General features: G+C 36.6%; 1 protein-coding gene across 5 annotated transcripts in view; it reads left to right on the top strand.

Annotated features, from left to right (window-relative positions):
* ANKRD28 (ankyrin repeat domain 28) overlaps window positions 1-20,373 on the top strand; it is a 195,498-nt gene that overhangs the window by 89,728 nt on the left and 85,397 nt on the right. For 3 of the 5 annotated variants that reach the window (XM_065943352.1, XM_065943349.1, XM_065943351.1), the window contains exon 3: window positions 2,745-2,782. The exons of the other annotated variants lie outside the window; for them this stretch is intronic. In XM_065943352.1, coding sequence (XP_065799424.1) covers window positions 2,771-2,782 — 12 coding nt within the window. In that variant the 5' untranslated portion in view covers window positions 2,745-2,770. The remainder of the gene's footprint in view (window positions 1-2,744; window positions 2,783-20,373) is intronic. 5 annotated transcript variants of the gene reach the window in all.

The raw sequence follows: 20,373 nt of genomic DNA, 5'->3' as shown, positions 1-20,373 counted from the left end.
GTGAACTCTTCCTTAGTTGGGCTTCCTTTTGTAAGCACAGCCCACTGACACCTTGGTTCCAGCTTTACGAGCTACCCTGAGCAGAGAACCCAACCAACACCATACCTGGACTTCTACCCTACAGAACTCTAACTAACAGATGATTACTGCTTTAAGCTGCTGTACTTATGGGCATTTCATACACAGCTAAACAAAATTAATACAAAATTTAAGTATCTCTTTTTATGGAGCACCTTTCCTGGTCCCCTAGGTGGTGTTATATCACCCTAATTAGATGGCTATATTACTTCAAACTTCTTTGTAACTCTCATCTTAATTCAGTTGTGTCATGTTCAGTAACTCTCTGGAGATAGACATCCTTTTTGAATTCTCTGTATTTAGACCCATATAGCCATCCCTCATCGGTGGAGTATTGGTTCTAGGAACTCCCCACTGTTACCCTATCTCATCTGCCAGATAGCCAAAATCTGTGGATGCTCAACAAGACACTTGTATGAAACAGTATACCCATATATACAAAAATATACTTTTGTATAACTCATACACATTCTCCCATCCTCCCATATACTTTAAATCATCTCTAGATGACTTACAATATCTAATACAGCATAAATACTATGTAAATAGTTGTAAATACAATGTAAATGCTATATATAGCTGCTGACCTGGGACAAATTCAAATTTTGATTTGGGAAACTTTCTGAAATTTTTTTTCTCAAGTATTTATGATCCATGTATACAAAGGACTTACTATAAGTTCAGTTCTGTTCAGAAGCTCAGTCATGTCCGACTCTTTGTGACCCCATGGACTGCAGCACACCAGGCATCCCTGTCTATCACCAAGTCCTGGAGCTTGCTCAGACTCATGCCCATCGAGTCATTGATGCCATCCAACCATCTCATCCTCTGTCATCCCCTTCTCCCACCTTCAGTTTTTCCCAGCATCAGGGTCTTTTCAATTGAGTCAGTTCTTTGCATCAGGTGGCCAAAGTATTGGAGTTTCAGCTTTAGCATCAGTCCTTCTGATGAAAATTAAGGACTGATTTCCTTTAGGATTGACTGGTTTGAAATCCTTGCAGTCCAAGGGACTCTCAAGAGTCTTCTCCAACACCACAGTTCAAAAGCATCAGTTTTCTGATGCTTTCTTTATGGTCCAACTCTCATATCCATACATGACTACTGGAAAAGCCATAGCTTTGACTAGATGGACCTTTGTCGGCAAAGTAATGTCTCTGCTTTTTAATATGCTGTCTAGGTTGGTCATAGCTTTTCTTCCAAGGAGCAAGCGTCTTTTAATTTCATGGCTGCAGTTACCACCTGCAGTGATTTTGGAGCCCAAGAAAATAAAATCTGTCACTGTTTCCATTTTTTCACCTTCTATTTGTCATGAAGTGATGGGACTAGATGCCATGATCTTTGTTTTTTGAGTGTTGAGTTTTAAGCAAGCTTTTTCACTTTCCTCTTTTACTCTCCTCTTTCATTCTCATCAAGACACTCTTTAGTTCTTGTATTCCCGTCAGTTCTTGCTTAGACAATTCAAATCACTTTAACATAGGAAGGGTGAATTCTTTAAAAAAAAAAAAGGGGGGGAGGTTGGGACCAAGACCAAAAAATATGTGCACTTGAAATGCAAGCAAGCAAAGACTCTTACGAAAAATAATCTTATCGTATGCACCATTCTGCTAAAGGTCTGTCAAGAATACTGACTTTAAAAGGGACGGCTGGAGGTGGACTTGTTCTACCTTGTTCTCTGCCAAAGGTACTTAATCTGCTGTTCCCTCAATGCTGAGGAATGGACGTTGGTTCTTAAGGAAGGCATTTAATTAAGTTTTTAGCATTTGCATTTCCCTGACAATCCTCAAAAGCCAAACTTTACTATTGAATGACAAGTCTACCTCATAATCAGTAAATAAAAATAAAGTTTGCAAGATTGCTGAGCAAAGCTTAAAAGCAGCACAGGAAACAATAGAAAGGCCATAGGTGAAGAGGGGATTCAGGGATGTTATTCTCTGTTAAGAACTGCCTAATAAAGCCAAGAACTGTATGATAAAACCATTTTTTGATAACATGGGGTTCAGTTTTCATTCAAGTCATGCTGCCAGAACAGCACACAAAAACAAGTCTAGCTGCCTAATACATTGGTAATTTTGTATAAACCGAAGAACCTGTACTAGCCAGAGTCAGATTTGGGGTAGGAAACTTCTGATGTCACATCCCATCCCAAATCATGTTCACAAATGAAATATTTTAGCTGATAATTTTAGAATATTTACTGTGAAAGTGAGTGATTTGAGTCAATTAAACAAATACACATTTTCATTAAATTACAATGATAAAACCTTGAGTTTTTTTTCATATCTTAGTATAATTACTTTTTGAGGAAAACATGTAAATTACATAAATATTTTATTAATGTATCATTTTTTCCCTCAGTTTTTCTAGAGACTCAGTGATTTGAATATTTCTTACCCAAGTGATAATGAAGCATGTTCTCTTGTACAAGCTCAAAAAATAATTATTTATTCATTTTAGAATATATTTGTCTTTGTATATAAGAAAACAGTTACAAAATGCTGTATGTCAAGTTTTTATCATTAGTTTGGAAGATATGTACAGTGAGGATTTGGGGATTTTGTTTACATAGAAACTGTATTACATTAATTCGTTTATTTGAGTTTTTTCAGATGGCCTTGCACAAATTTCTGGTAATAAAATTTCTATTTTTATTCTTAATTCCCTTGTAGATCCAAATGATAGTTGGGGGAAAGGCATGGGTGTAAGGGTGAGTAGCTTTCTTTTCCAATACTCAGGTGACTTTCATTTTCATTTCAAACATTAGTTCAGGAGAATGAAACTTGACAAACCAACAAAGGAAGCTACTTTTCTTAAGCTGAAATATCATTTCAGAGTCTGTGTCTTCTGCCAATTTTTTGATGTACGTTTCATCTTAGTTCAAATGTGTTTTAATTGATGTTTTGAAAGAATGTTGAAGCACTCATATCTGAATTTTTCTCCTCCTTTTTATCTTTTTAAAATTATGAAATATAGCTCACTTAAAACATGTAAATAAGTAGAGAATATGATGAATCATTTAAATGTAACCTCTACTCAGATCAAAAAACAGAACATGCTGGCACCTCACAAGGGCCCTTTGTGCCCCCTTTGTGATTAGAACTGTTTCCTCCCACACCACAGTGTAACCAGTAGCCTGACTTTTATTATAGTCACTTTCTTAGTGTTCTTTTATAATTTTGCCACCTAATTATTCTTTCCTAAACAATATAATTTAATTTTGCATGTTTAATTAAATGAGTCATACAACATGTATTCTTCTGGATCTAGGTTCTTTTGCAGAAATTGTCTCATTTTAAAAGTTTGCCTGTAAAAAAAAATAAATAAAAGTTTGCCTGTGTTCTTTGTTACTAAAGATTGTTCATATATCCCACTGAGTGCTTGCCCCACAGTTGATCCGTTTTCTCCTGTTGGGGGATAGTTGGGTTACTTCCAGTTTTTGCCTTTTGTAAACAATGCAGCTTTCATAAGCTTGTCTTCTGTTGCCCATAACCATGCATTTCTATAAGGTATATATGTAGGTGTAGAATTCCTGATATTTAAGGCTATGCATATATTCACCTCAGTAGAGAATGCCATATTCTTAAACAGTCTACACTCCCATCAGCACTGTGTGGAATTCTTGTTGGTCCACATCGTTGAACTACATTCTTGGTTTTTGTCATACTTCCTTATTTAGCCATTCTATGGTATGTGGTAGTATCTTATTATTTACAAAGTTGGAGACGTGTGTTTTTTCTTTCTTTCTTTCTTTTTTTTTTTTTTTTTTTTTTTAGTAATAGTGTCAGGTACCTTTTTATATATGTTCATTGGACATTTGTATAGCCTCTTGGGGCTTCCCAGATGGCTCAGTGGTAAAGAACCCACCTGCCTATTATGCAGGGGATGGCGATTCAATCCCTGGCTCAGGAAGATGGCCTGGAGAAGGAAATGGCAACCCTCTGCAGTATTCCTGCCTGGGAAATCCCATGGACAGAGGAGCACACACACATAGATAAAGTGCCTGTTAAACACTTGGCTGTTCTTTTTACTTCTCTCTTTCCTTACTAATCTGTGGTAGTCCTTTATATATTCTGGATATGAACCCTTCATGAACCATGTGTTTTACAGATACCATCTCCCATTCCAGTGTGCCTTTTCATTCTTTATTGTGTCATTGAACATGAAGTCTTAATTTTAATGTAGTCAAGTTTTTCAGCATTTTCCGTTATTGTTAATGATTTTGAGTTTTTGTTTACTCAAGAAGTCTTTCCTTAACCTAAGTCACAAAGGTAATAATATATTTGTTTCTGATAGCTTTATCATTATACTCTTTAAATTTAGCTTTATGATACACTTGTAGTTAAATTAGGCATGTAACTTAAGTTAGTGGATTTTTTTCTTTTCCAAATGGATACTACATTGTCCCAACACAGTTTAATTACCCCTATTTTGTTGGACTCTTTTCTTATTTTTGAATTTTGAAAGTACTTTATATATTGCAAATGCAGGTTCTCTGTCAGATGTGTGATCTACAGATGTTTTCTGCCAGTGTATGTCTTGTCTTTTATCCTCTTAACTGATATCTTCCTTTAAACAAAAGTTTTTCATTTTGATCAAGTTTAATATGTCGGTGTCATGGACTGTGCTTTTGGTTTCATATCCAAGAACTCTTTGCCTAACCTACATGTTTTCTCATGTCTTTTTTCCTAGAAGTTTTAAAACATTGGATACGGCGGTTAGGTCTATGATGTTTTTGAGTTAATATTTGTGTTACGTATTAAGTATAGATTGATGTTAATGTTTTTGGCACACGAATATCCAGAAGCATTTGTTGAAAAGATTATATATCCATTCAATTGATTTTGTACTTTTGCCAAAAATCAGTTGATAATATTCATGTGAATTGATATCTGAACTCTTTATTCTGCTTATGGCTCTCCCTTTTTATACCATACTGCCTTGATTATTGCAGCTTTGTAGTAATCCTTGAAATCACACAGTGTGAGGCTCCCAGCTATGTTCTGTTCTATCAAAATTGCTTTGACTATTTTAACATCTTTGCCTTTCCTCATAAATTTGAGGTGGTTATATCTACTATAAGTCCTGCTGGGATTTTGATTAGGCTTGCATTGAATATTGATCAATAGATCAAATTAATATGTTAGCAATAATTAGTCTTCCAGTCTATGAACGTGGTTTCTTTCTCTATTTAGGTTGTCTGTATTTCTTTCATGTTTTGTAGTTTTCAGCATACAAATCTTAAAAAATTTTTGTCAGATTCATATCTAAGCATTTGTATTTTCTTTTTCTTTCATTCTTTCATATTGTAAATGTACAGTTTTTTAAAAATATTTTTTACTTGTAGTTGTTAATTGCTGGTATTTAGAAATACAGTTGCTTTTTGTGTGTTAACTTTGCATTCAGCAATTTTTCTAAACTCATTCTAGGATTTTTTTTTTTAAAGATTCCTTGGGATTTTCTCTATAGATAATACTCCCATCTGTGAATAGAGACAGTTTAATTTCTTCTTTCCTAATCTATATGCCTTTTATTTATTTTTCTTGACTTATTTTGCAAACTAGAACTTCAGTATGAGAATGAATGGAAGTGACAAAAGTAGACAAACTTGCCTTTTTCCTGATCTTAGAAGGAAAGCTTTCAGTCTTTTACCATTAAATAGGATATTAGCTGTAATTTTCATCGAAACTCGTTATCAAGTTATAGAAGTTCCTTTTTATTCCTAGTGTGCTGAGGGTTTTTTTAAATCATGAAAAAATACTTTTAAAAAAAATGTGATAATCATGATTTTTTTTTCTTATTTAGTCTAAAATATGTTGAATTATGTTGGTTCTGTTTGAATGAGACATGTGATCCCCAAATAAACCCCGCTTGTTTGTGTTGTAGTATTCCTCTAATGCACTGCAGGATTCAGTCTGCTATATATATTTAGTTGAGGGTACTTATGTCTATGTTGATAAGTGGTGTTAGTCTGTAGTTTTCTTGTAATATCTTTGCCTGTTTTGAGTATCAGGATAATAACATATTGGCTTCATAAATTGGAAAACGTTCCCTCCTCTTCTGCTTACTAGATGATGTTCAAATTTGTGTCATTTCTTCCTTAAATGTTTAGTAGAATTTGCCACTGAAACTGTCTGTGTTTCAAGTTTTCTTTCTTAGAATGTGTTTTTACCTATGAATTCCACTCTTTAAAATAAATGTAAGACTATTTGGGTTACTGTTTTTTTGTTTGTTTGTTTTCCTTTGAGTAATTTGTATGTCTCTTAGGAAGTGGTTCTTTTATTCAGATTGTGGGATTTTTTTTTTTTTAAGTTTATTTCTTTATTATTGGCTGTACTAGGTGTTTGTTGCTGTGTGGGCTTTTCTGTACTTGGGGATTGCCCCCTTACAGCCCGTGGCCTTCTCATTGCTGTGGCTTCTCTTACTGTCAGCCGGGCTTTGGGTGCATGGGCTTCAGCATTGTGGCTCTCTGGCTCTAGAGCTCAGGTCAGCAGCTGTGGCACATGAGCTTCTTTGCTCTGTGACATGTGGGGTCGTCCGCACTCAGGGGTCGAACCCTTGTCTCCTGCATTGGCAGGTGGATTCTTTACCACTGAGCCACCAAGGGCGCTCCCAAATTGTGGGATTTTTGTGCATAAAATTTTTCATAGTTTTCCTTTAATCTTTTTGATGTCTTAAGGTACTGATAATCCCCTCTTTGACTCCTGATGCAAGCTTCTGTCTTCTTTTGTAACTCTTGTTAGAGGATTATCAGTTTTAATGATTTTTTCCAAAGAAGCAGCCTTAGGATTCATTAAATTTCTCTATTTTTCTGTTTGCACCTTCATTAATTTCTATTCTTTATCATTTCTATTCTTCAGCTTGTTTGTGGTTATTTTATTCTTTTTCAGATTTAACTGTAACAGGTTATTACAGAGTCTTGAGTGTAGTACTCTGTGCTCTGTTAAGGGTCCTCGTTAGTTACCTGTTTTATATATGGTAACGTGGACCTGCTCACCCCAGACTCCTGATGTGTCCCTCTCTCCGTTTACCCTTTTGGTAACCATAGGTTGTGAGAACTTCTTTTGTGCAAGAAACATTTAATATTTAAATTGTCCTCTGAATACTGCTTTAATTTCCATATCACAATTTTGGTATATTTTCATTTTCATTCAATTCAAAATACTTTCTAATGTCCTTTGAGATTTCCTCTTTACATGGGATATTTAGAATTAGTTTTCTTCTTTTATTCAATATGCTTTACTATTAGAGAATATACTTTCATTTTCAAATACTTGGGGATTTTCCATGTCTTTCTGTTACTGATTTCTGGTTTAGTTCTGTCATGGCCAGAGTACATCCTTTGTATGATTTCATTTTATTTTATTGTGTTAAGTTACGAGTTTTGGCCCAGAATGTGATCTACATTGCTGAATGTGTTAAGTGCAGTTAAAAGTAATGTATATTCTTTTGTTCTTAGGTAGAATGTTCTGTAACATTCTGAAAATACTGGGTTTAATTGATTAATAGCATTGTTTAGATCATCTGTATTTTTGCTAATTTTTCTATTTACTTGTTCTTTTTGGTGCCTGTCCTTTTTGATACTATGAGAGACATGCTAAAGTTTTTCTCTAATTGTGGATTATCTGTCTTTCCCTTCCTGATAAAATCAGTTTTCACTTCCATGTACTTTGAAGCTGTTATTAGGTATAAATACATTAATGTTGTCAATAGCTTTTTGTTTTTGTTTTGTTTTTTCATGAATTGACCCTATTGTATTCAGATCATTACATTTTAATATATTTATTGATATGGCTGAATTCTGTTAGTTTTGTCCATCCCTTCTAATTTTTGCTCCTTTGTTCCCTCTTTTCTTCTTTTGGATTATTTGGATATACTATTTTTGCATACCTAATGGCATTTTGACCATATCTTTATTATTTTCTTAGTAGTTGTTCTAGGGATTGTAATGTAAATATATATCTTTTCACAGTCAATTTTACCACTTAAAGTTTAAAAAAATCCAAAAGTCCTTACTCTCCACTCTGTGTGTTAGATTTGCCATGTAATATATGTAGTACACTCAGTTCCTTCCCAGGTAACATTAAAATTTTTTGCTTTCAATAAATCCTGCTTCCTTCATATTTGAAGATCTGTTTCCCTTCTGGTAGTATTTCCCTTCAGCCTGAAAAAAACTTCCTTTAGCATTTCTTATAGAGCAAGTCAGCTGGGAATTAATTTCCTTTAGTTCTCTTTTATCTGAGAGTGTTTTTATTTTGCCTTCATTTCTAAAGGACACTTTCATGTCATACAGAATTCTTGTTTGACAGGTTTTTATGTTTTTGTTTTTTTTTCAGCCTTCTGGCCTCCCTGGTTTCTGATAAGAAATCCAAGTATTTGAGTATTTCTTTTATATGTAACTTGTCTTTAAAAGCAGCCTGAGAAAAACAATTTTTCTTTATCATTGGGTTTAACAGTTTGATAATGGTGTGTCTTGGCATGGCTTTCTTTCCATTTATCCTATTTGTTGTTCACTAAACGTATTGAATGTATAAATGTATGTCTTTACCAAAAATTGCAAAATATCCAACTGTTATTTCTTCAGAATTTTTTTCTTTTCTTAGTTTCTTTCTCCTCTCCTTCTAGGACTCCAGTGACACAAATGTTAATTTTTTTATATTGTCCCAAATTGATATTGTACTAAATACAGATAATTTATGCTGAATATCTTACTGAATACAAATATAATTTCTTTAAAGGTATTGACAACTTTGTTATGTAACTGGGGGAAGTCTTCCTTTTGGTTCAGCTGCCGAATGGAAAAAAATATTAATTATATAAATCACTTAAAGAATAACATAAAATCACTTAAAAAGTAAAATGCTGCTGCATAAACTTGACTAAAGTACATTTTCGTAAACCCATTTAATAAAGTTGATCATTTTATTTCCCACACCCAAAAGAGGTTTCTGTGTGTAATATATTTACAGAACCACATTGATTCCTGCCTACCACAGAAAGCCATGTTTGTATTTACTCACTGTGTTAGAGTTCAAGCATAGGATTTTAGAGATAAGATCAAATCTTTCTAGTGTATCTAATGATTTTAACTGGTATATTTCAAATCAGGATGAAGACCCCCCCCCCATAGTAGCTGTGAAATCTGATTCTTACTTGATTTTTTTAGCCCTGTTCTAAATTAATGTTTAAGGTTATATATAATACATGTAATTTGCTGGTGGAGCATATTTAGATTATCTATTAATTGAGAATATATGTGATTTAATAGTTAAATATCCTGACCTTAGGACATATTTGTGACTAGATTTCTTTTTCTCAAGCTGCTGATAATATAAAATGTTATCTTGTGCTGAAGATTAATATTTATAGTTGAGTGAGGGCATATTTGAGTAGCCTTATCTAAAGTATTTGTTTATAAATGGAGACTGTTCAAAATAAGCTTCACCAAGAAATATGAATTGTTGTGTGTAGCTTCCATGTTTGAAAGTGAAAGTCGCTCAGTCGTGTCTGACTCTTTGCCGTGCCATGGACTATACAGTCCGTGAAATTCTCCAGGCCAGGATGCTGGAGTGGGTAGCCATCCCCTTCTCCAGGGGATCTTCCCAACTGAGGGGTCGAATCCAGGTCTCCCACATTGCAGGCGGGTTTTCTACCAGCTGAGCCGCCAGGAGAGCCCCTTCCTTGTTTACTAACCATAAAAACTTAATAATTTTAATGAATGTCTTAATAAATGTTAATGTAACTTTCAGTTACATGTATTTTCTAGTAGGCAATCTGATATTTTGTGTTTAAATTATCTTAGGATTGAGTCTCCTCTTTCGTGTGATTCTTTTCTAAGAACTGAAAACGTCTCTTATTCCTGGACTATGTACTGTGAGTTTCACTTCATAATTGTAATTACCACAGATAGAGGGCTCTAAAAAGAAGGTTAAGGTTGTCATGCTATATGGAAATTTTTTCTAAAGTGGGGCCGTATTTCTACAGTAAATGGGATAGTAATGAGTCCTTTGTTACTGCTTTAAAAAATTATGTATTTATTTATTTTTGGCTCGCTGGGTCTTTGTTGCCATTTGGGCTTTTCTCCACTTGTGGTGAGCAGGGGCTACTCTTGGTTGTGGCGCATGAGCTTCTCATTGCGGTGGCTTCTCTTATTTCAGAGCACAGGCTCTAAGTGTTCACGCTTCAGTACTTGTGGCCCACGGGCTTAAGTTGCTCCATGTCAACTTCCTGGACCAGGAGTCAAGCCCATGTACCCTGCCTTCGCAGGCAGATTCTTTACTGCTGTACCACCAGGGAAGTCCACTGCTTTGATTTTTTAAATATATTATTTTCTAAAATCCAAATATGTGCAGATATTTACAGCTAAACACATGAATATAAAGAATGCTAGCTCCCACATTGGTGCTGTTAACTTATTAAACTGTAGGAAGGTAAAGAGATCCAAAATGTAATAGCGAGAGGAATCTTGGCTTCTAAGTCAGACAAACCAGATTCTAGCCTGTGTGCCCTTCCAAGGTTCAGCTTCTCTGAACCCTGTTTTTCTCATTTGTAAAATAAAGCAATTGAACTAGATGATCTCTGAGGCTATTTTTGTCCACAGTAGTGACAGCTCTGTAAACTATTCTGTTTGCCCTGTGAATTATAATATATCACTTAAGCCTGGATGATTTCACGGTGATTTTAGGGATGATGGGGGATGCTTCATCAGATTTTCTTTCATTACATTTTTCTTTTCAGTGGGTTGTAATAAAATTGCTTTGACTTTCTTCTCTAATAGGTGTCTTGCGTCTTCTGATATTTTCCTCATACCACATTGTCTTGCAAACTCAAAGTAGCAGAAACTTTGGCTTCATTAATTTTCCCCCTTCTTCTGATGGTCAGAGGTCTGATTTTGTGTGGGTGACAGTGATAATAAGGGACAGGACTGAAGAATCAGGGTTATTTTGTTTCTAAAAGAACTGACAGTATCTATGAAAGTAGATAGATCAGCTGTAAATGTGTACAGTAATCTCTAGTCCAACCATTAAATTTTTTTTAAAGTGCAACTGTAGGCTAAGAATGTAGAGAAAATGGATTTTTATTAAGTTTATGCTGAAGTAAAACTGCAAAAGGCAGAAAGAGAGTTGAAGATAAAAATAGGAATAAAGAATGAAGGAAACAAATAGAAAAGCGTAATGAATATAGTAACTATTAATCCAAGTGTATCAGTAGTCAGTGCTCTAAGTGAGCCAGTTGAAAGTTGCTTTCAAACTCTGGTACTGGAGAAGACTCTTAGTTCCTTGGACAGCAAGGAGATCAAACCATTCAATCCTAAAGGAAATCAACCCTGAATACTCGTTGAAAGGACTGATGCTGTAGATGAAGCTCCAATACTTTGGCCACCTGATGAGAAGATCCAGCTCATTCGAAAAGACCCTGATGCTGGGAAGGATTGAAGGCAGGAGGAGAAGGGGGCTACAGAGGATGAGATGGTTGGATGCCCTCACCAATTCATCAGACATGAGTTTGAGCAAACTCTGGGAGATAGTGAAGGACAGGGAAGCCTGGCATGCTGCAGTCTGTGGGGTCGCAAAGAGTTTGACATGACTGAGGATTGAAGAACAGCAAAATGTTGTGTATAGGAAACCCACTTTAAACAGAAAGACACATACAAATAATGGATGAAGAAAAAAAATCATGCTAACACTAATCAAAAGAAAGCAGGAGTATGGGAATGTAAGTTGGTACAGCCACTGTGGAAACATTATGCCGGTACCTCAAAAAACTAAAAACAGTTACCTCATATGATCCAGCAATCCCACTTCTGGGCATATACCCAGACAAAACTACAATTCATAAAGATAGATGCACCCCTATGTTCATAGCAGCATTACTCACAGTAACCAAGACATGGACACAACCTTGTTGTTCATCAGCATATAAATGAATAAAGAAAATGTGGCTCAAATATGCAATTGAATACCACTCAGCCATAAAAAAGAATGAAATAATGCCGTTTACAGCAACATAGTTGGATCTGGATATGATGATAATAAGTGAAGTAAGTCAGACAAATACCATATGATACCACTTATATATGGAATCTGAAACATGACATAAATTAACATATCCACAAAACATAAACAGACTCACAGGCATAGAGAAACAGACTTGTGGTTGTCAGGGAGGAGAGTGGATGGAAGAGGGACAGACTGGAAGTCTGGGGTTAACAGATGCAAACTATTATATAGAATGGATGAACAGCAAGGTCCTCCTGCATAGCACAGGGAGCTATGCTCAGTGTCCTGAGATACACCACAATGGAGAATAATACTGAAAAGAATGTGTGTGTATATATGTGCGTGTGTGTGTATAATATATACGTATGTGTGTGTATATATATATGTGCTGCTGCTGCTGCTGAGTCGCTTCAGTTGTGTCCGACTCTGTGCGACCCCATAGACGGCAGCCCACCAGGCTCCTCCATCCCTGGGATTCTCCAGGCAAGAATACTGGAGTGGATTGCGATTTCCTTCTTCAATGCATGCTTGCATGCTAAGTCGCGTCAGTCCGACTGTGCAACCCCATGGACAGCAGCCCACCAGGCTCCTTTGCCACGGAATTCTCCAGAAAGAGTACTGGAGTGGGTTGCCATTTCCTTCTCCTATATAGATAGAGAGAGAGAGAGGAAACCCTATATATATAGGGTTTCCCCAGTAGCTCAGATGGTAAAGAATCTGCCTACAACACAGGAAACCTGGGTTCAATTCCTGAATTGGGAATATCCCCTGGAGAGGGAAATGGCAACCCACTCCAGTGTTCTCGCGTGAAGAATCCCAGGGATGGAGGAGCCTGGTGGGCTGCCATCTATGGGGTCGCACAGAGTCGGACACGACTGAAGCGACTTAGCAGCAGCAGCAGCACACACACACACACACACACACACACACACACACACATACACGTGTATATTATACGTATTATATATATTATATATATTTTATATATATATAATTGAAATTACTTTGATGTGCAGCAGAAATTAACAGAACATTGTAAATCACTATATTTCAATTTTAAAAAAAAGGACAAAGCAGGAGTAGCCATATAAATTTCAGACACAATATACTTCAAAGCAGGGGAAGTTATCAGGGATAAAGAAGGGTCTTATATAGGGATCAAAGGGTCCTTTCTTTGGGAAGACATAACAATCCTTAATATGTATGCACCTAAGAACAGAGTATCAAACTATGTGAGAGAAAAACTGATTGAACTGCAGGGGAAAATAGATGTATCAACTGTTAGAGATGGAGACTCCAACACTCCTCTATCAGAAATAGATCAAGTAGTAAAAAATGAATAAGGACATAATCAATAGCGCTATCAAACAGCTGGACATAGTTGACATCTGTAGACTGCTAAAACAGCTTCAGAGTATACATTCTAAGTTCACATGAAATATTTACCATGATAGAGCACATTCTAGGCCATAAAACACACTTTAACAAATTCAAAAGAATAGAAATTATGTAATGTCTGCTCTCAGAACAAAATGGAGTTAAACTGGAAGTCACTAACAAAGTTAACTGGAAAATCCCAAATACATGCAGATTAAAGTAACAAACTTCTAAATAACAATGGGCCATGGAATAAATCTCAAGTGAAATATAAAAGATTTTGTACTGAAAATGAAAGCACAGTTTATCAAAATTTGGAGGATGCAGTGAAAGCATTGCTGTTTCTGGAAACGTACACCATTGAATGTATATATTGGAAGAGAAGATTAGTAATCTAAGCTTTTAGGAAACTAGGAAAGGAAGAGCAAGTTAAATCCAAAAAAAGCAGAAGAAGTAGAATTAGAGCAAAAGTCAATTAAATTGATTTTTCTCTATTGATTTTCTGTTTTCAGTGAAACCAAAAGCTAGTTTTTTAAAAAGATTGACAAAATAGATAAGTCTCCACCAGCTAAGAAAAAAGGAGAGGAGGCACAGATTACTATTATCAGAAATGAAAGAAGGGCTGTCACTGTGGAGCCTGTGGACCTGAAAAGGATTATAAAGGAGTAGCGCAAACAACTCCATGCCTGGAAATTGGGCAACCTAGATAAAATAGACAGTTCCTTTAAAAAATTCTTTTGCTGAGAGTCTCACAGGAAACAGACAGTCCAAATAGGCTATATCTATTAAGAAATTGAGTCAACAATTAATAACCTTCTAAAACAGCACCAGGCCCAGACAGATTCACTGATGAATTCTACCAAACACTTAAGAAATTATATCAGTTCTCTACAATCTCTTTCCAAAGGCTAGAAGCAGAGGGAATGTTTTCTAACTCATTCTTTGAGGTTGCTACTGCTGTTGCTAAATCACTTCAGTCGTGTCCGACTCTGTGCGACCCCATAGACGGCAGCCCACCAGGCTCCCCTGTCCCTGGGATTCTCCAGGCAAGAATACTGGAGTGGGTTGCCATTTCCTTCTCAACGCGTGAAAGTGAAGTCGCTCAGTCGTGTCCGACTGCTAGCAACTCCATGGACTGCAGCCCACCAGACCCCTCCGTCCATGGGATTTTCCAGGCTTTGAGGCTGGCGTTACCCTAATATGAAAATGAGACAAAAACAGTATAAGAAAAGAAAACTACAGACCAGTATCTTTCATTAACATAGATGTGAAAGTTTCTCAACAAAGTGTTAACAAATCAAATACAACGATGTGTAAGAAGAATTCTACAACATGGTCAGTTGGGATTTATGCCAGCTATGCAAGTCTGGTTCAACCTTTGAAAGTTAATTCATGTAAACTGTCATATCAACAGGCTAAAAAAGAAAATCACAAAATCATATCTATAGTGCAGAAAAAGTGTTTGACAAAATCCAAGACCTTCATGATAAAGTCTTTCCTTAAGCTTAGGAATAATGGGGGAACTACCTCAACTTGATAAAGCATGTCGACAAAAAAATCTACAACTAATGGTGAGAAACTCAAACCTTTCCCACTAAGATTGGGTGTAAGACAAAGAGTGTTCCCTTTTACAACTTCTTTTCAGCATCATCCTGAAAGTTCCAGCTAATGTGGAAATAACAAGGGAAAGGAACTAAATGGTATACAAATTGAAAAGGAAGATGTAAAACTTGGAAGCAACCAAGCAGGCTGAATGAAGCACAGACTGGAATCAGAATTGCTGGAGAAATATCAATAACCTCAGCTATGCAGATGACACTACCGTTTTGACAGGAAGTGAAGAGAACTAAAGAGCCTCTTGACGAGGGTGAGAGGAGAGTGAAAAGTCTGGCTTAAAACTCAACATTCAGAAATCAGGATCAAGACAGCCAGTCCCATCACTTCAAGGCAAATAGATGGGGAAATAATAGAAATAGTGACAGGCTTTAATTTCTTGGGCTCCAAAATCAATGCTGACAGTGACTGCAGTCATGAAATTAAAAGACGCTCATTCCTTGGAAAAAAAGCTGTGACAAACTCATTGTATTAGAAAGCAGAGACACTACTTTGCCGACGAAGGTACATACATTCAAAGCTATGGTTTTTCCAGTAGTGGTGTACAGATGTGAGAGTTGGACTATAAAGAAGGATGAAGGCCGAAGAATTGATGCTTTTAAACTGTGCTGTTGCAGAGGACTCTTCAGAGTCCCTTGGACAGCAAGGAGATCAAACCAGTCAATCCTAAAGGAAATCAGTCCTGAATATTCATTGGAAGGACTGGTGCCGAAGCTGAAACTCCAATACTTTGGGCACCTGATGTGAAGAGCCAACTCATTGTACAAGACCCTGATGCTGGGAAAGATTGAAGGCAGGAGGAGAAGGGGTGACAGAGGACAGGATGGTTAGATGGCATCACCAACCCAATGGACATGAGTTTGAGCAAACTCTGGGAGGTGGTAAAGGACAGGGAATCCTGGCGTGCTGCAGTTCATGGAATCGCAGTCGGACACGACTGAGCGACTCAACAGCAATGACAACAAAGATGTCCTTCAATAGGTAAATGGATAAATAATAGATTATTATTCAGCACTAAAAACAAATGAGCTATCAAGCCATGAAAAGACATGAAGAAACCTTAAATGCATACTATACTTAGTGGAAGAAACCAGTCTGAAAGGCTACATACTATATGATTCCAACTGTATGACTTTCTTTAAAAGTTAAAACTGTGGAGACAGTATAAACATGAGGGGTTGATAGCGGGTGGGAATGAATACGCAGGGCACATGGGATTTCTAGGGCAATGAAAATGCTCTGATACCATAATGATAGATACATAAGTTTCATTAAGCATTTGTCCAAACCCATAGAATTTGCAGCATCAAGAGTGAACCCTAAGGTTCTGACTTTGAGTGATTGTCATGTATTGATGTGTTTAAAACCTAAAACTGCTTTTGAAATTTCATTAAGTAATTAATTACAGTAGACACACAGGGAGTAAATGACTTCTGCTACTGGATAGTTGTTGGATGTTGTCTGGGGTGAACTAGCTTGAGATGAGCCTTTACACTGTGGTTGGAACGTATAGTTGTGGTTGGCAGCAAAGTGGACAGGTAGGATTTCTGAGAGAGACCTCATTGATGTCATTGAGCTGCTGATTGAACCAGTGTTGTCCCTACTCTTCTGAGAGGAGATCTTTTTATTTTAAAACCATTTTTAATTGGTGCTTTTCTGTACTTGAAAAAATAAGAGGTTACAATTAAAGAACTGTAAACATTTTCTGTCCTAAAAGATGGTGCTATTTTCAAAATCTCCTTAATAACACATTAAACCAAGAGAATAACTTTCACCCTCTTCTTTGCCTTCTTTTCCCCCTTCCCCAACTTCCCTAGAATATTTTTATAACTGCAACCTTTTACAAGGGTGATTGAGGGTCAGGTAAAATCTCCTTGTCTCTGTTATCCAGAATGATTGTTACTGTCAAAAGCTACACATTTCAAATTCCTTTAGGTTTTGAATTATGCTACTCATTGACTTTAATTTTTATCTGTCTTAGGAGATTTGCCTGTGAGTTTGATAAATTCAAGCCAGCAGATATTTATTGAGCATCCCTTTTATTGCTCTGAAGTTTTTAAAGTTTGGCTTGCATTCGTTGTACTGAGATTAGGATTTGTAAAGCATCTGTTGCTGTGTTTAAGGTACATTATTTGAGATGAATTGTTTTTGGTTTTGTGTTTTAGTTTAACCAGCACAACTAGGTCATTATATTAATTTTTAATATAGCTGACTTACTATGTATTCATTGGTGAACTGTTGGATATATACTTTCTTGTTAAGTGTTTTCAGAAGTGTGGAAGTATAGACATTCATACCTAGGTACTATCCCTGGTACTTAAATGCAGTGATCCTTGAACAGCATGGGAATAAAGGGCACCCACCCCTACTCTGCACCCAGCAGGTGCAGCTGAAAATTCATGTATGATTTTTGACTCACCTAAAACTTAATACTACTAGCTTACTGTTGACTAGATGCCTTGCCAATAAACAGTTGATTAACACAGATAAGGTATGTTATTTGTATTATATGGGCTTCCCAGGTGGCTCAGTGTTAAAGAATCCACCTATTAATGCAAGAGACTCAAGAGATGTAGGTTTGATCCCTGGGTCAGGAAGATCCCCTGGAGGAGGAAATGGCAATCCATTCTACTATTCTTGCCTGGAAAATCCCAAGGACAGAGGGCTACTGAGAGTAGGGGTCACGAAGAGTCAGACATGACTGACCATGCACGCACTATATTCTTAGAGTGAACTAGAACAAAGGAATATTATTAAGCAAATTATAGGAAGAGAAAATACATTTATAATACTTGACTGTATTTATCAGTACTGTAAGTTTACAACATCTGTTTATAAGATGAATCATCTCTCTCACCACCCCCATCAATATTGTCTCATAACGATACAAATCACTAGATGTTATATGTATTGCTAACACTAAACATCAAAAAAGAAAATATGAAAAAGAAACTCATGTTTATTTACAAGTACAACAATTCATGCAGTGATATTGAAGCAGCAACAATATGATTGCTCTGTGGTAGCCTGGTGTAATCAGTTGTTTCTCAGAAGCCTAGCCTGTACAAAAACCACTTAGTTATATTATTGATAGGCTGGTAACGCAGTTTCTCCAATTACAAGATGAGGGAGGAGGAGGAGGAGGGGATACCATATAGTAATATAATCCTTTGAAAGCAAAGTTATAAAACAGTAAGAAAACTAACATTAAATTTATTAAATATCACACACTTTATGCCTAAGTAAGGATAGACTAGTATCTACATGTATTTTATGCCTTCATGATATGCCTAACTTTTTCTTAGTTTTTTCAGTATATGTAGACTACATAGTTCACTTGTAAGTTTTCCAAATTGTCGTAGATCTCCAGAATTTTTCCTAATATATTTATTGAAAAAAACCGGCATATATATGGACCCACGCAGTTCAAACCCATGCTGTCCAAGGGTCAAATGTATAGGCAATCCTGGATTTCTGGCTAGTGCACTTTTCTAAAGAAATGGAAGGAGAAGTAGCCTGCCCAATTATTCCTTAGCCATTCCTTTTCCTCCTTGTGTGAATATAGAAAGAGAATGTTAGAGGGACATCGTTTACAGACTAATGATAGTTCTGCTCTGTGCATAGAAGGAATAAGCGAGATTTCACTGTCCCCAAGTGTGGGGAAGTTCCACCTCCAGCCCAAAGAGCTAAGCATTGTATTTGTAGCAATTTTGCTTTTTTCACAATTCCCGGGAGAAGCCACAGCTTGCCACACTTTGATAAATACTTCTAATTGGTCCGTTGTTAACAGTGTTTGGGTGAAGAGCCTGGGTTTAAAAGCAGTTTTCTCATCTCTTAAGAATAATGCATGCTAAACCATACAGTCATTTTGCAAAGTAAAGCAGATATGTGAAATGCCTTATGCAGTGCCTGCCACAAAATAAAGATCCACAGGTTGCACTCCTTTTCTGAGAAGCTTGTTGTCCCACATGGTTATTGCACTCTGTTGGTATACAGGTAAGCAACGTACCAAAGTGGAGTCTATCAGAGTACTGTTCTGAGGTTTAAAATTAAAGACTTCTCTTGGGGCTGCTGAATTTTTAAAAGTAAATCCCAGGATCTGTATTGGTTTTGTTTCCTAATGAGAGGGAACGTGTTGTTGGTAAAGGCAAAGAAAAGAAACTGATGCTGAAAAAACAAAAAGACAAGAGTCCTGAATGTTTCGTGTTCTCTTGTGGCCTTGCTGCGTGCCTTCCTTACCAAAACTGTAGTTGTTTGCTGCTCAGCTCCATGAGGTATTCCAGCATCCTTCTGATAGATTCATTTTACCTAAACAGATTCAATTTAGATTTCTTTCCCTTGCACCCAGTAATGCCATCTAAGGTATGTGTTCAATAAATTGTAGCTCTTAAGAATAGTGAGAGAAACACAGACTATTTACAGTTGAAAATGCTTTTTACTTAAAGTTATATCGTTCTGCTAAATACAGATGATTTTTCATGTTGTAATCTGAAACTTAAAGGTTCCACAGAGGTTCTCCAAGTATTCCTTGGAAAAGAATCATAACAAACATTATAGAGCTAGTTTTTAACTCATGTTTATAGTTGTGTGTTCCCAGAGATCTGGGTAGTTGTCTGTCAGAAGCTCTTCTAGAGCACACTGTGTTCTGGGACCCCCAGATCGACACACACTCCTCTCACACGCTGCGTCACATTAGTGTGTCCTTGATTCATGGTGAATCTTCTTCATTAATGTTTCACTTTGTTTAAACCTCTCTAGTGCTTGTGTGGTATGTAACTTTGAGCCAGGTGCTGTGTGGGTATAAAATTAGATAGTTTGCTTCCTCCAGATACTTATTACCTAATTATGAAACCATGACATAAACCAGAGTTGAACAATAACAAGAATGCCACCTGAATAGTACAAATGATAATGTCATAATAGAAACCTGGGGTAGAGCGATCCCAATGAATTGACATGGTCCTGAAGACTGAACTGGGCCATAAAGAGTAGGAAGGATTTGGGCAGGGAAAGTGCATTCTTGGTAAAGGAAACAAAGGTGAAAGATGAAAATGTGCCACTGTTCATTCTCTTAGTAGAGATTAACTGGTTTCAATAGACAGTGTTAAAAACCAGACACATTACTTTGCTGACAAAGGTCCGTATAGTCAAAGCTGTGGTTTTTCCAGTAGTCACATACGGATGTGAGAGTTGGACCATGAAGAAGGCTGAGTGCTAAAGAATTGATGCTTTTGAACTGTGGTGCTAGAGAAAACTCTTGAGGGTTCCTTGGACTGCAAAGACATCAAACCAGTCAACCCTGAAGGAAATC

Source organism: Muntiacus reevesi, chromosome 8 (assembly GCF_963930625.1).
Source record: "Muntiacus reevesi chromosome 8, mMunRee1.1, whole genome shotgun sequence".
Lineage (NCBI taxonomy): Eukaryota > Metazoa > Chordata > Mammalia > Artiodactyla > Cervidae > Muntiacus > Muntiacus reevesi.
The sequence above is the reverse complement of the archived record's forward strand: the minus strand, read 5'-3'. Positions and strand labels throughout refer to the sequence as shown.